We start from the raw sequence: 14,590 nt of genomic DNA, 5'->3' as shown, positions 1-14,590 counted from the left end.
CTGTCCTTGTCCTGTCCTTGTCCTGTCCTTGTCCTGTCCTTGTCCTGTCCTTGTCCTGTCCTTGTCCTGTCCTTGTCCTGTCCTTGTCCTGTCCTTGTCCTGTCCTTGTCCTGTCCTTGTCCTGTCCTTGTCCTGTCCTTGTCCTGTCCTTGTCCTGTCCTTGTCCTGTCCTTGTCCTGTCCTTGTCCTGTCCTTGTCCTGTCCTTGTCCTGTCCTTGTCCTGTCCTTGTCCTGTCCTTGTCCTGTCCTTGTCCTGTCCTTGTCCTGTCCTTGTCCTGTCCTTGTCCTGTCCTTGTCCTGTCCTTGTCCTGTCCTTGTCCTGTCCTTGTCCTGTCCTTGTCCTGTCCTTGTCCTGTCCTTGTCCTATCCTTGTCCTGTCCTTGTCCTGTCCTTGTCCTGTCCTTGTCCTGTCCTTGTCCTGTCCTTGTCCTGTCCTTGTCCTGTCCTTGTCCTGTCCTTGTCCTGTCCTTGTCCTGTCCTTGTCCTGTCCTTGTCCTGTCCTTGTCCTGTCCTTGTTCCTTAGCCTTATATTCAGTTGCCAAAACCTGCCAAAACCTAGTTTGTAAGTTGTCTGAGTCAAAAGATATACCCCATTGATTGAATGCACTGGGATCTTTTTTACGCGGTTTTTTATGCGGTTTCTTTTTATGCGGCTTTTTACGCGGATTTCCGAAATTACGCGGATTTCCTAAGTTACGCGATTCTCTTGTTTTGTCTTAGAAATGCATGAAATTTCGAACATGATGATTAATTTCCATATGCATGGAAGTAGGTATATAATTACTTGAAATGTTTTGGATAAAGTTGTATGTTGAAAATTTTTCATTTCATAACTAATTTAAATATAACGGATTACTCGCTAAATCATATTCACAGTTGACCAAATTTTGTCAGATTTGTATGAAACTTTTTGGACATGTAGACTTTGTCTTAAAATGTCACATTGCATCCTGTGTTTTTCCAAAATTGATCTAGACTGTATTTAGAATTTTTTTTTAACTGACTGTATTTTGTATTTTTTAACTATTTTTATTTAAATAGTTGACGAAAAATGATAAAGCCTATAAAACAAATTCGTTATACTATTTTCACAAAAAGAGTCGAATTTTCCAATGAGCGTACTGAAAAACTTTTATATCAAGTCTTACACCGGAAAAATTGAAAAATTGAAAATTTACCTTGGGACAAAGTTTCATTGAGTTGACTTTAAATTTTGAAGACCGACTTTTTTCAGTGTAAGATTCGAATACACGAGTTTCGTGTCAATCGTATTCGGAGTTGGCAGCACTTTGCTCACTTTATTTTTCCAAAATTGATCTAGACTACGTTCTGAAAAGAACTAGACATTTTTACCTTTTTTTACAATTAATTAAAGTACTTGATTTTACGTTTCGTCTTAGACTCATCAGTGCGTAGCAGTTTATGTTGAACTGCTGCCTCTGACCTGACGTAGAGTAGAAAAATGACAAATCCTACAAAAAAATCGTTGTGCTGGTGATGTTTTCAAAATAAATCTAATTTTCGAATGAAAATACCGGAAAAATACTAATCCAATTTTACACTGAATAAATTTGATCCTAAAAATTTGAAGTTAAATCACAAAAAAAAGCCGTTCTTTATTCGAGGAAAATTTTGTCCCAACATAGATAATTATCAGTTTTGCAATGACTGAGTGGAAACATATATTGGAGAAGCCAAATAAATGAAAAACAAACAGAAAAGATGAATGGAGAAAAAATTCGCTCAGAGACAGGCCTCGAACCTGCGTTCTTGTGCATTCCGTGCATACGTGCTGCCATTTCGCCACTCTGAACCTTGTTATAGATACTCTAAAACGCAGTCAGACATGGTAGAACGTACATCGAACATGGTCGTCACCCGACTGATACCATACATCCAAACATCTTCTCTGTCCATCAAACATTAGTCTTCTCGCTTTATACCTATTTTTCCGCTCAAGCACTGAGCAGGACAGTGTATTTATAATCGCTTGTACCCTTCCCTATTGGTGCCAGTCGCTGGCTGGACATCATCATTTTCTGTTAGTTTTTCATTCATTTGGCTGCTCCAATATATGTTTCCACTCAGTCATTGCAAAACTGAGCTTTGTTATGGCGGCTTTACGTCAAACTAACTAAAATTAATACATCGATAGATAATTATGTTTCCTGCCAACCTTCCATCTATTGTAAGATTGGCATTTTGAAGGGAAAAAAATTTTTCTATCAAAAACTTTTTCCTATCCAGCACGATATCTGGCAACTAGTGTTCGATAAAATTTACTCAAAAATTGAAATACATTGGAATCTTTGATGATTATGACTTTCAGTTTAGTTTAGTTTTTAATAAAAATACACTGGATAAAAACTGATTTTGGACTAGAAATAGTTATTGTTTACAAAACTTTTTTTTCTTATTTTCCTTCCATCTTGCAATGTTTTGGTAGGGAATTTAATTATCTATCTTGGGACAAAATTGGTTCGTAATTGATAATGGTTTTGTTTTGTGAATTGATTTTAAATTTTCGAAGTCAAGTTTTTTCAGTGTGGGATTCAATGAAGTTTTTTTACAGCATTTCTACTTAAAAAAATTGACCGATTTTTTTAAAATCACTAGTGTAACACTTTTTTGTAGGATTTGAAAAAAATTGTTTAGCCCTTTTAAAAAGACAGTCTGGATCAATTTGGGAAAAACAAAATATGCAAAGTGACTTGTTGACACTAAGTCTATATATCCAGAAAGTTTCATTCAAATCAAAAAGAGTGTAGCCAACATATGTTCGAGTTGTTCTTTGAAAATAAAACCGCATTTTTTCATCACAAAATTGTTCATGAAAAAAAAATATTCACTATTTTCAAAAACCCATACGTACCTCTGTGGAGATAACTATCGAGAATATTTCACGGAAATGCCGCCAATCCGTCATTTTGTTTTTCAATTTTTAAAACTGATAATTTTTTTGTACTTAAATATACATATTAAAAAGTGCTTTATACAAAATTCGGATTACTCCATTTCTTGGATCCCAAAATAATTCCCCAAAAAAGTCCTTATCTTTTTTTTTCTGCAGTGACTTAACCCCTTATTGATTAAAAATGTTCATATAACTGATTAGGCAAAAAATGTACAAACCTGGTCCTGAAAACATTCAAATTTGTAGATCTTGTTAGTTGATAGTTAAACAAACTTGTTTCGGTTAAGTTGGTTCACGAATTCAGGTTCAGGAAAACAGAGGTAGGAAAATTTGGAAATGTAAATTACATTTATTTTTCATATGAACGTCAATGCCATAGAAACCACAAGGTGCGATTCCCTATTATTAAGTCGTAGCAAGTTTATAACAAAAAGCTGTTTTTGTAGCAAGTGCTGATATAGGATAAATATTTTTCAACCAAGAGGAAGGTTATACGAGGTCTGTTCAAAAAGCACCCGGAATTCTCAATTTTTTTAAAAAATATTTATTTATTCGTCTACATCTACATGGTCCCCTTCAAAGTAATCCCCCCTAGATATAATACACTTATTCCAGCGTTTCTTCCAGTCTTCGAAACACCCCTGATAGTCACTTTTTGTAATGCTCTGTAGCACTCTCAGCGATTCTGTCTTTATCTCTTCAATCGATGAAAAACGCTGTCCTTTCATGGGTCTCTTCAACTTTGGGAACAGGAAAAAATCACACGGAGCGATATCTGGTGAATAAGGAGGTTGGGGCGTCGTTTAACAGCTCCTGAGCGATGGTAATGGTGATTCGGCGATCATCCATAATCATTTTTTTCCACTTTTCCCAAATTTTCATCGATTATTGACGTGCTGGGTCGACCGGAGCGTTCGTCGTCTTCAACGTCTTCGCGGCTATCTTGGAAACGCTTATACCACTCGTAAACACTTGTTTTTTTCATAGCAGACTCACCGTAGGCTCTCTGTAACATTTCGCACACTTGGTTACACTTTATTTCATTTTTCACGCAAAATTTAATACAAATTATTTGACTCTTCAATTCTTCCATTGTTTAAACTAACAAAAATCGCCGAGCTCAAAAAAACACGTCTACACCAGCCGCTACAAGACAGAATGTAAACAATGAATACAGCTGAAAATTTCACCATACATTAGGGACATATGTACCAACACAATAAAAAAAAATTTTGACCACCGGACTCTCCAGACGCGCGCAATTAAAAAATTCCGGGAACTTTTTGAACAGACCTCGTATCTCAGGGATTGTATCCTGAGATATACCGGTGTAATTTTGTAGGCGGCTGTCCGAGTTTGAACTCAATTGAAAAACCATTATTCGCGGAATCGCTGTACCATTGAGCTATCCTGGCAATACAGTAAACCTCTTTTGCTGTATGAGAAAATCTATGCATTATCTTAAAATTTTCTTTAATAGTATTTAGTTTACTAATTTCACGTGATAGGGTGCAAATTTGATTTTGCAATTTGACCAAAAATTATTGAAAAATTAATCAGTTTCATGAAAACTAACAGAAACAGAGTATTTTAAACCACCTATGCTAATTATTGAATTCCTGCGAGATCATTTCAATTATTTCTATCATTTTCGCCGAACCGCATGTTACTTTGACATTCAAATCGAAAGAGTGAACAAGTTTTACTGTCGAAAATTCCAGAAAGTGGAGCCCCACAAGTTTGGAAACTGTTTGCAAAAAACGGTCCAACATTTTCATCGGATTCTGTTTTTTTTTTGACGCCGTTCCCCATAATAAACATTCCGCAATCAGTTTGCACTTGATTGGCTTCGAAATTTGATTTGTCCATCAATGCGTGTTTCATTCGGGGAAACAATTTCCCAAACCAATCCGACAGAGGCCCCACCAACCGACGACGTATGTTGTTTGTTATTTAGCTAAAAGCATATACCCTTCGATCGGGCCAAATCAGGCGCTCGTTCGGGTGTGTGTAATCTGTGCCCTATCCCTTGGCCCCTACACCCCTGCCCAGGGTTACTTCGGAAAGTAACAAGTGTAAACAGTCTTCAATCACGCCATTTTGGTTGTTTTTTTTTGTCTCCGCCGGCAGGAAAAAGTCTTCGGTGCAATGGAATGGTTACTATGTTTTCACATATAGGGTGAAAGGACTTCTAATTGATAGATTTCTTTGGTGAACAATTCGGTTGAAGGATTCAGAAGAAAATATTTTAATTCGGGAAGGGAATCAATCTGAATTCAATCGCATGAGAGGTTTCAATGCGTACATTTCATCTCAACACTTTCTAAGCCAATTGTTTAGTGTTGCTGTAACTGGACAAGCTGTTGCATAAAGTTTGATTCTGATGATTGAGTGACATGAGTGGTAACTGTTATGTGATATGACATTCCACGGAAAAGAGGTAAAATCCGGAGCTCTGATCAATAACCGTCAATGAAAAGAGAAAACATATTATGCTTCATTAAGGTGGTCCGCGCTTAGCAACAAAGGAGCTTCAGACTTCCCACGTGAAAAGTTTTTTTTTTGCCAATTGATACGAACAATGGACTCGCTGCTATATGTTATCCGTACACTCCCCTCTATGAAACTTTATGAGCAAACGAACGCGAATTGGAAGACCCACCCATTCGATAGTTGTGCTCGGCAAAAGATCCAATGCCAAAGTGGAGAGTCATTTCGAAAGCCGGAAAACAAACAGGAGGAATATTAATTCGCCTACGGGTGTGTCCTGCGGCCTTCAGCATAGAATAGCTTCTTGCTGTGGCTTCTTCCGCCAACACAACAACCGTACGAAACAATGACCAACAGTCGGAAATAAAGAAATTAAAATTGATCATATTTTACGCGAGCCGTTAAATTCATATGCCACAAAGTTACCCCCGCCCCCCCTTTGTTTAAAGACCAGAAAGATAACAGCGTGCACCAGAAGAGTAGGACAGGTAGGACAACCGAACGACTATCCTCGGTTAGCTGGCCCTCGTACTAAGGAACCGGGGCGACACAGTTTCTATCGCCTGGCGCAGTTAGTGTTATAAGCTATCCACTTATAACCGAAACTAAAACCGAGGATTATGAGGACCAAAACGGTCCTTCTCAGACCACCTGTTGAATGTTCGGTGGCCAGCGTGGAACGACACTAGAGACGGCACAAATATAGAAATGTTTCCCAACCTATATCGGCACTAAAACCTCACCCACAAACGAGCAGTAATTGTGTTCCGGATATGGCGAACGTATGCCGGCTAGGAAGGTATATCTTTGGGCGTGAACCATCGTCAACCGGGTGAGGACTCTCCAGTTTCCCTTTCGCACCTTGGGATGGCTTCACTGAGAAAGGCAAGTTCGTTCCATCGGGCGCTCGGAAATGGTTCCAACCAAGTGTCACCCATTCGCAGCCATGGGAAGACTAAACAGAAATAACTGGTCTATCGAACAATTCAATTAAAATTTAAATGCGAAACGATAAAGGTAGGGAAAATTATATGCAATTTATATCGATTTTACGGACGAACACAAAACTTAATTGCGGTGGTTTTTGTTTGCGTCTTTATTATGGTTCATTTTACCTTTCTAATGAGGAATCAGCACCGGCAAGTGACAGCATTTGGAGGCGGTGCAGCTCACCAAAAGGGGGTCGGAAAATAAATCGTTTGAATTGTTTTCCACTCTTGTGCGTTTAGTTTACTTGGGTAGTTCAGTGGTTATCGTTTTCTGTATAGTTATAAGAACGAAATCGTCCCATTTGTTGTGTTGTGTTGGAACATATGATATATGAGTGTACAAATGAGTTTGAGTCTTTTTGCTTCATTCATGTGAAATCGAGACTCGGAGCTCGACATTCAGAACATGAAACATGAAACTCGAATCTCGGAATTCGAATTTCAAAATTCGATGATCCAAAGTCCAAACTCGAGGGCCGAACTTGAAGCATATAACCTGACTCTTGAAACTTGATACTTGAAACTTGAAACTTGAAATTTGAAACTTGAAATTTGAAACTTGAAACCAGAAACTTGAAACTTGAAACTTGAAACTTGAAACTTGAAACTTGAAACTTGAAACTTGAAACTTGAAACTTGAAACTTGAAACAAGAAACTAGAAACTAGAAACTTGAAACTTGAAACTTGAAACTCGAAACTTGAAACTTGAAACTTGAAACTTGAAACTTGAAACTAGAAACTTGAAACTTGAAACTTGAAACTAGAAAATTGAAACTTGAAATTTGAAACTTGAAATTTGAAACTTGAAACTTGAAACTTGAAACTTGAAACTTGAAACTTGAAACTTGAAACTTGAAACTTGAAACTTGAAACTTGAAACTTGAAACTTGAAACTTGAAATTTGAAACAAGAAACTTGAAACTTGAAACTTGAAACTTGAAACTTGAAACTTGAAACTTGAAAATTGAAACTTGAAATTTGAAACTTGAAATTTGAAACTTGAAATTTGAAATTTGAAACTTGAAACTTGAAACTTGAAACCAGAAACTTGAAACTTGAAACTTGAAACTTGAAACTTGAAACTTGAAACTTGAAACTTGAAACTTGAAGCTTGAAGCTTGAAACTTGAAACTTGAAACTTGAAACTTGAAACTTGAAACTTGAAACTTGAAACTTGAAACTTGAAACTTGAAACTTGAAACTTGAAACTTGAAACTTGAAACTTGAAACTTGAAACTTGAAACTTGAAACTTGAAACAAGAAACTAGAAACTTGAAACTTGAAACTTGAAACTCGAAACTTGAAACTTGAAACTTGAAACTTGAAACTTGAAACTTGAAACTTGAAACTTGAAACTTGAAACTAGAAACTTGAAACTTGAAACTTGAAACTAGAAAATTGAAACTTGAAATTTGAAACTTGAAATTTGAGACTTGAAACTTGAAACTTGAAACTTGAAACTTGAAACTTGAAACTTGAAACTTGAAACTTGAAACTTGAAACTTGAAACTTGAAACTTGAAATTTGAAACAAGAAACTTGAAACTTGAAACTTGAAACTTGAAACTTGAAACTAGAAAATTGAAAATTGAAACTTGAAATTTGAAACTTGAAATTTGAAACTTGAAATTTGAAACTTGAAACTTGAAACTTGAAACCAGAAACTTGAAACTTGAAACTTGAAACTTGAAACTTGAAACTTGAAACTTGAAACTTGAAGCTTGAAAATTGAAACTTGAAACTTGAAACTTGAAACTTGAAACTTGAAACTTGAAACTTGAAACTTGAAACTTGAAACTTGAAACTTGAAACTTGAAACTTGAAACTTGAAACAAGAAACTAGAAACTTGAAACTTGAAACTTGAAACTCGAAACTTGAAACTTGAAACTTGAAACTTGAAACTTGAAACTTGAAACTTGAAACTTGAAACTTGAAACTTGAAACTTGAAACTTGAAACTTGAAACTTGAAACTTGAAACTTGAAATTTGAAACAAGAAACTTGAAACTTGAAACTTGAAACTTGAAACTTGAAATTTGAAACTTGAAATTTGAAACTTGAAACTTGAAACTTGAAACTAGAAAATTGAAACTTGAAATTTGAAACTTGAAATTTGAAACTTGAAACTTGAAACTTGAAACTTGAAACTTGAAACTTGAAACTTGAAACTTGAAACTTGAAACTTGAAATTTGAAACAAGAAACTTGAAACTTGAAACTTGAAACTTGAAACTTGAAACTTGAAACTTGAAACTTGAAACTTGAAACTTGAAACTTGAAACTTGAAACTTGAAACTTGAAACTTGAAACTTGAAACTTGAAACTTGAAACTTGAAACTAGAAAATTGAAAATTGAAACTTGAAATTTGAAATTTGAAACTTGAAACTTGAAACTTGAAACCAGAAACTTGAAACTTGAAACTTGAAACTTGAAACTTGAAACTTGAAACTTGAAACTTGAAACTTGAAACTTGAAACTTGAAACTTGAAACTTGAAACTTGAAACTTGAAACTTGAAACTTGAAACTTGAAACTTGAAACTTGAAACTTGAAACTTGAAACTTGAAACTTGAAACTTGAAACTTGAAACTTGAAACTTGAAACTTGAAACTTGAAACTTGAAACTTGAAACTTGAAACTTGAAACTTGAAACTTGAAACTTTAAACTTGAAACAAGAAACTTGAAACTTGAAACTTGAAACTTGAAACTAGAAAATTGAAACTTGAAATTTGAAACTTGAAACTTGAAATTTGAAACTTGAAACTTGTAACTTGAAACGTTAAACTTGAAATATGAAATCAAACTTCGAATCTCCAAAAAAATAGTTGAATTCGAAATTCAAACTTCAAATTTGAAACTTGAAACTTGAAACTTGAAACTTGAAACTTGAAACTTGAAACTTGAAATTTGAAACTTGAAACTTGAAACTTGAAACTTGAAACTTGAAACTTGAAACTTGAAACTTGAAACTTGAAACTTGAAACTTGAAACTTGAAACTTGAAACTTGAAACTTGAAACTTGAAACTTGAAACTTGTAACTTGTAACTTGAAACGTTAAACTTGAAATATGAAATCAACTTTCGAATCTCGAAAAAAAAAGTTGAATTCGAAATTCAAATTTTTATTTTCGTAACGCGAAGGTTTAAAACCTTAAAACCTTAAAACCTTTAAACCTTTAAACCTTTAAACCTTTAAACCTTTAAACCTTTAAACCTTTAAACCTTTAAACCTTTAAACCTTTAAACCTTTAAACCTTTAAACCTTTAAACCTTTAAACCTTTAAACCTTTAAACCTTTAAACCTTTAAACCTTTAAACCTTTAAACCTTTAAACCTTTAAACCTTTAAACCTTTAAACCTTTAAACCTTTAAACCTTAAAACCTTTCAACCTTAAAACCTTAAAGCCTTAAAACCATAAAACCATAAAACCTTAAAACCTTAAAACCTTAAAACCTTAAAACCTTAAAACCTTAAAACCTTAAAACCTTAAAACCTTAAAACCTTAAAACCTTAAAACCTTAAAACCTTAAAACCTTAAAACCTTAAAACCTTAAAACCTTAAAACCTTAAAACCTTAAAACCTTAAAACCTTAAAACCTTAAAACCTTAAAACCTTAAAACCTTAAAACCTTAAAACCTTAAAACCTTAAAACCTTAAAACCTTAAAACCTTAAAACCTTAAAACCTTAAAACCTTAAAACCTTAAAACCTTAAAACCTTAAAACCTTAAAACCTTAAAACCTTAAAACCTTAAAACCTTAAAACCTTAAAACCTTAAAACCTTAAAACCTTAAAACCTTAAAACCTTAAAACCTTAAAACCTTAAAACCTTAAAACCTTAAAACCTTAAAACCTTAAAACCTTTAAACCTTAAAACCTTTAAACCTTAAAACCTTAAAACCTTAAAACCCTAAAACCTTAAAACCTTAAAACCTTAAAACCTTAAAACCTTAAAACCTTAAAACCTTAAAACCTTAAAACCTTAAAACCTTAAAACCTTAAAACCTTAAAACCTTAAAACCCTAAAACCTTAAAACCTTAAAACCTTTTAACTTTATCACCTTTTAACCTTTTAACCTTTTAACCTTTCAACCTTTTAACCTTTTAACCTTTTAACCTTTTAACCTTTTAACCTTTGACCCTTTTAACCTTTTAACCTTTCAACCTTTTAACCTTTCAACCTTTTAACCTTTTAACCTTTTAACCTTTTAACCTTTTAACCTTTTAACCTTTTAACCTTTTAACCTTTTAACCTTTTAACCTTTTAACCTTTTAACCTTTTAACCTTTTAACCTTTTAACCTTTTAACCTTTTAACCTTTTAACCTTTTAACCTTTTAACCTTTTAACCTTTTAACCTTTTAACCTTTTAACCTTTTAACCTTTTAACCTTTTAACCTTTTAACCTTTTAACCTTTTAACCTTTTAACCTTCTAACCTTTTAACCTTTTAACCTTTTAACCTTTTAACCTTTTAACCTTTTAACCTTTTAACCTTTTAACCTTTTAACCTTTTAACCTTTTAACCTTTTATCCTTTTAACCTTTTACCCTTTTAACCTTTTAACCTTTTAACCTTTTAACCTTTTAACCTTTGAACTTTTAAACCTGCAAATTAGAATCTTGAAACAGTAAAACCGAACCTAATTCCTTAATCGGGAAATTTTGAAACCATGAAATCTTAAAACGATGAAACTTTAAATCCTTGTAGTCTCTTTGAAATCTTGGAACCATGGAATTTTAATACTACTGAACTATGAACCTATGAAATTTTGAAACCATGCAATTTTAAAATCTTGGTTCCTTTCAATTTTTAATCATTGAAACCTAAAAAGTTTGAAAATCTTAAACCTGGAAAGCTTAAAACTATGAAATTGTTAAAAGTTGAAACCGCAAAACTTTAAAAATTTGAAAACCTTTTGAAATCTTAGGTTTTTGAAATTTTTAAACCTTAAAACCTTGAAACCATGGAATTAAAACTTCTGAACCTTAAAGTCTTAAAATTTTAAAACTTCAAAGCCTTGAAATCTTGAAAGTATGAAGGCTTTGAACTTTGAAATGTTGAAACTAGAAAACCGTGAAGGCTTGAAACGAGAATCTTGAAACGAATAATGGCAAAATTACCAAATTTTAACATCGATCATCTGCAAAATTGAGAAATGGATATTATTCAAGTTTTGAAGGATCTGAAATGGAAACATTGATAATTTGAAGAACTGTAAAAGATGTAGAATGAAAAAGTAATGGAATTATAATCAGATTACTAATCAAATCTCGGAATCTCGAAAGTCGACATTTGATACGAAAGTGAATAAATGAATCACTTCGATTATCGCTATTTGACAATTGATAATCTACAATCGAGAAACTCTAACATGAAAAATCAAAAATTAAACAGAAACAGAAGAGGAACAAAGCAATCTGGAAGCTGAATGTTTATATGTTTTACTGTTTGAGAATCTGGTTATAATGTATTCAAACTACTACTCGAGAATCTGTGACAAAGCAAGTGATACAAAAATAAACTATTATCATAACTATCAACGTTCATTATGAAAGGTTAGAAATTGGATGCCGCACGAATTAAATCGAGCGATCTCGAATGGCTACCCGGGTAGAAGTGATTTGCAAAGCATTAACAAACTTTATTATTAAAACCAAACATCTCAATGGCAGAAATTAACATTATTTAGTTTGAAATAAAATGTATATTATATAAATCATAACTTTCATGAGAAAATAGCTACAGAATATACAGTTCTGTCATTGTAATATCAAAGCAAGAATAAAGATTTATAGAAGACGAATTTTTCAGTTAAGGTCCGACGTTACGGAAACTGCGTATAACCACGTGTCACGCTCTGCGTATTAGATTTCTCTCCATGCTCCCTCGCATATGTGCAAAATGGCTCTCGATGGGCCGGGTGGCCAAGAAAGTTATGACATTTTCGGTTACAACTTTGACTACATCACATAAAATCCAATAAAGCTACCGCTTGTTTGGCAGCCTTTCTGAGCCGATTTTATTTCTCTCTAATGTTTCGTTACGGAAACTTCCAGGAAACTGGAGCAGAAAAAATGGCGCCGCCATAGAAATCGACTTACCTTCACAAAAATAACATTCACTTCATTTTTTTCATGACAACATATATGTTTTTATGCACTAATCGCATCTGAATTAAATTGTCTATACATTGTCAGGATAGATTTTTGATCCATACTTTTGAAGGCGAGATATTCAATAACCAAGTTGAAAGTTGCCGTTTTCAGCTATGCAATTCTTCCTTCAGAAAAAAGACTTTTCCGACCGCATGCTCAAATTTTCACAGAATAATCTAAACTAATTTTCTAAGAGATTGTCAGTTGAGTTTTTTGATATTCGTCACCGTTTCTGAGAAAATCAGATTTGAAGCGTGAAAATAGCCCTCTAAATTACCCTAAAACACACTGGCCTCAGCCTTCAATTGGTGTTCTAGCATTCAGTATAGGATAATATTATAAGCATTTCTCTTATCTGATGTTGATGTAGTTAATTTAATATTTTTTTAAAGATAGAACTAATGGAACAATTGAACTTAATGAAATTGGGATAACTCACGAATAACGAAATAAGATATAATAATAAATTTTGATGCTAAACTGATATTGTACAATTTCTTGATTCATTAGATGAAATATCAAGAAAACATCAAGTATCGCCATGACAGTACAGGAATATCAAGGCAAGATATGATGGGGACATTTGTTATTTTGTTATTTACACCTACCCGAAAAAACTACAACCTGATAAAATTTCACAAAGCCTACTACTCCGCACCTGCCCCAATGCTATTGTCATTTAAAAATATTTTAATAATTTGAAGAATGAGTGGTATTTTACAGTCTTCCAATACTCTCAATTATAGCCAACACAAAAGTAAAAAAAAAACTTTTCGCAAAGTTGGTCTAAAAGTTTATCCAACAAAATCACGACGCTGCGGTAGTTGCAGAACAGCACCAAGATAGATTGCTCTGAATCTTTCAATAAAGCATACTGTATTACACATAAACAAAGCTTTCATTCAGATTGTTTCAGATTCCAGCGAATGAAGAGTTCCGCTCCCCCGTGAGAGACTGACGGAAGTGCCCGGATCTCATATCTTTGTCATTTCAGTTCGGTCACCCAAACAAACACCTTTGCTCACCTTCCTGCTGCTGTTGCCTCGGCCGGTGGCGGTGGTGTTGATGGTTTAGTGTTTGCAATCAACCGAGCTATAAATTTAAATTTGTCTTATTTATGGTCACAGGAAAATAGATGCTGGATCGTGGCCATTGAATACGCTATGGTCCCGGCGAACAGCACGAATCCTTCCGATTAGAATCTATCAATTTCTGGGTCTTCCCAGTGGTTTATTCTCGGGTCGTTCGGAAAGTGATAAATTCAAACACTCGGGTAATAAAATGTTACTGTACTGGTGTTATTGAACTAATTTGTTTGCGAAAGTGTTCGGCTTGGTGCTATTTTATTTTTATGTTTCACGAAACTATTGCGCATTGCAGTGATTGAGTTTTTTTTGCTTACTAACTCATCTGCTTCGATGGTTCAAAATATTAACAGAATTATTTTTCTGTTTATTTTCAGATTCTTCTACTTGTACCATTTTTCATTTTATGCATATCATTACCGTTTCAACGGGCAGTACAGCAGCTTGTCATTGTTCACGTCGTGGATGTTTATACTGGTAAGTAACAAAGTTCGAAAAATTCTTGTGATTCCATATGTTATAAGATGTGATGTGATGTGATGTGAAGTGAAGCCACCATCAGTTCAAGGACTTGCCAGTGGATGCGGGTAGACTTACAGTAGCCCCGATATGACTCATCAATTCACCTTCTTACTATAGCTGTTACCGAAAAGCGAACAAAAAGGGTTGGGCGGATATGTAAGTAGAGTCACTTACTCGTATTCCGCGGGAATAAAAGATGCTCTTCCAACCATAATATCCAGTGCATGGATGAAGCATATCGCTATACATGCTTGAACCCGCCTGATGGTTTGTTTGAGAAGGGCGCGTCAGACTCATTTCAAACTTTCAGAAGGAAACAAGTTTCCTTCAAGTGACTTGGGCTGGCTATCCACAATCCCTCGTCCAGTCATCAATTCGTTCGATGCCCTGATGCTCCCTCCCCTTTACGCCCCGTGCAAAATGTTTTATATTG

The 14,590-nt window shown here is 34.2% G+C and overlaps 1 protein-coding gene across 4 annotated transcripts in view; it reads left to right on the top strand.

The window, feature by feature from the left end:
- LOC131438722 (uncharacterized) overlaps positions 1 to 14,590 on the top strand; it is a 265,881-nt gene that overhangs the window by 227,368 nt on the left and 23,923 nt on the right. For all 4 annotated transcript variants that reach the window (XM_058608933.1, XM_058608930.1, XM_058608931.1 and 1 more), the window contains one exon: positions 14,013 to 14,112. In XM_058608933.1, the coding sequence (XP_058464916.1) occupies positions 14,013 to 14,112 (100 nt within the window). The remainder of the gene's footprint in view (positions 1 to 14,012; positions 14,113 to 14,590) is intronic.

The sequence above is a fragment of the Malaya genurostris genome, chromosome 3 (genome assembly GCF_030247185.1).
Source record: "Malaya genurostris strain Urasoe2022 chromosome 3, Malgen_1.1, whole genome shotgun sequence".
In the NCBI taxonomy this organism is placed as follows: Eukaryota; Metazoa; Arthropoda; class Insecta; order Diptera; family Culicidae; genus Malaya; species Malaya genurostris.
The sequence above is the reverse complement of the archived record's forward strand: the minus strand, read 5'-3'. Positions and strand labels throughout refer to the sequence as shown.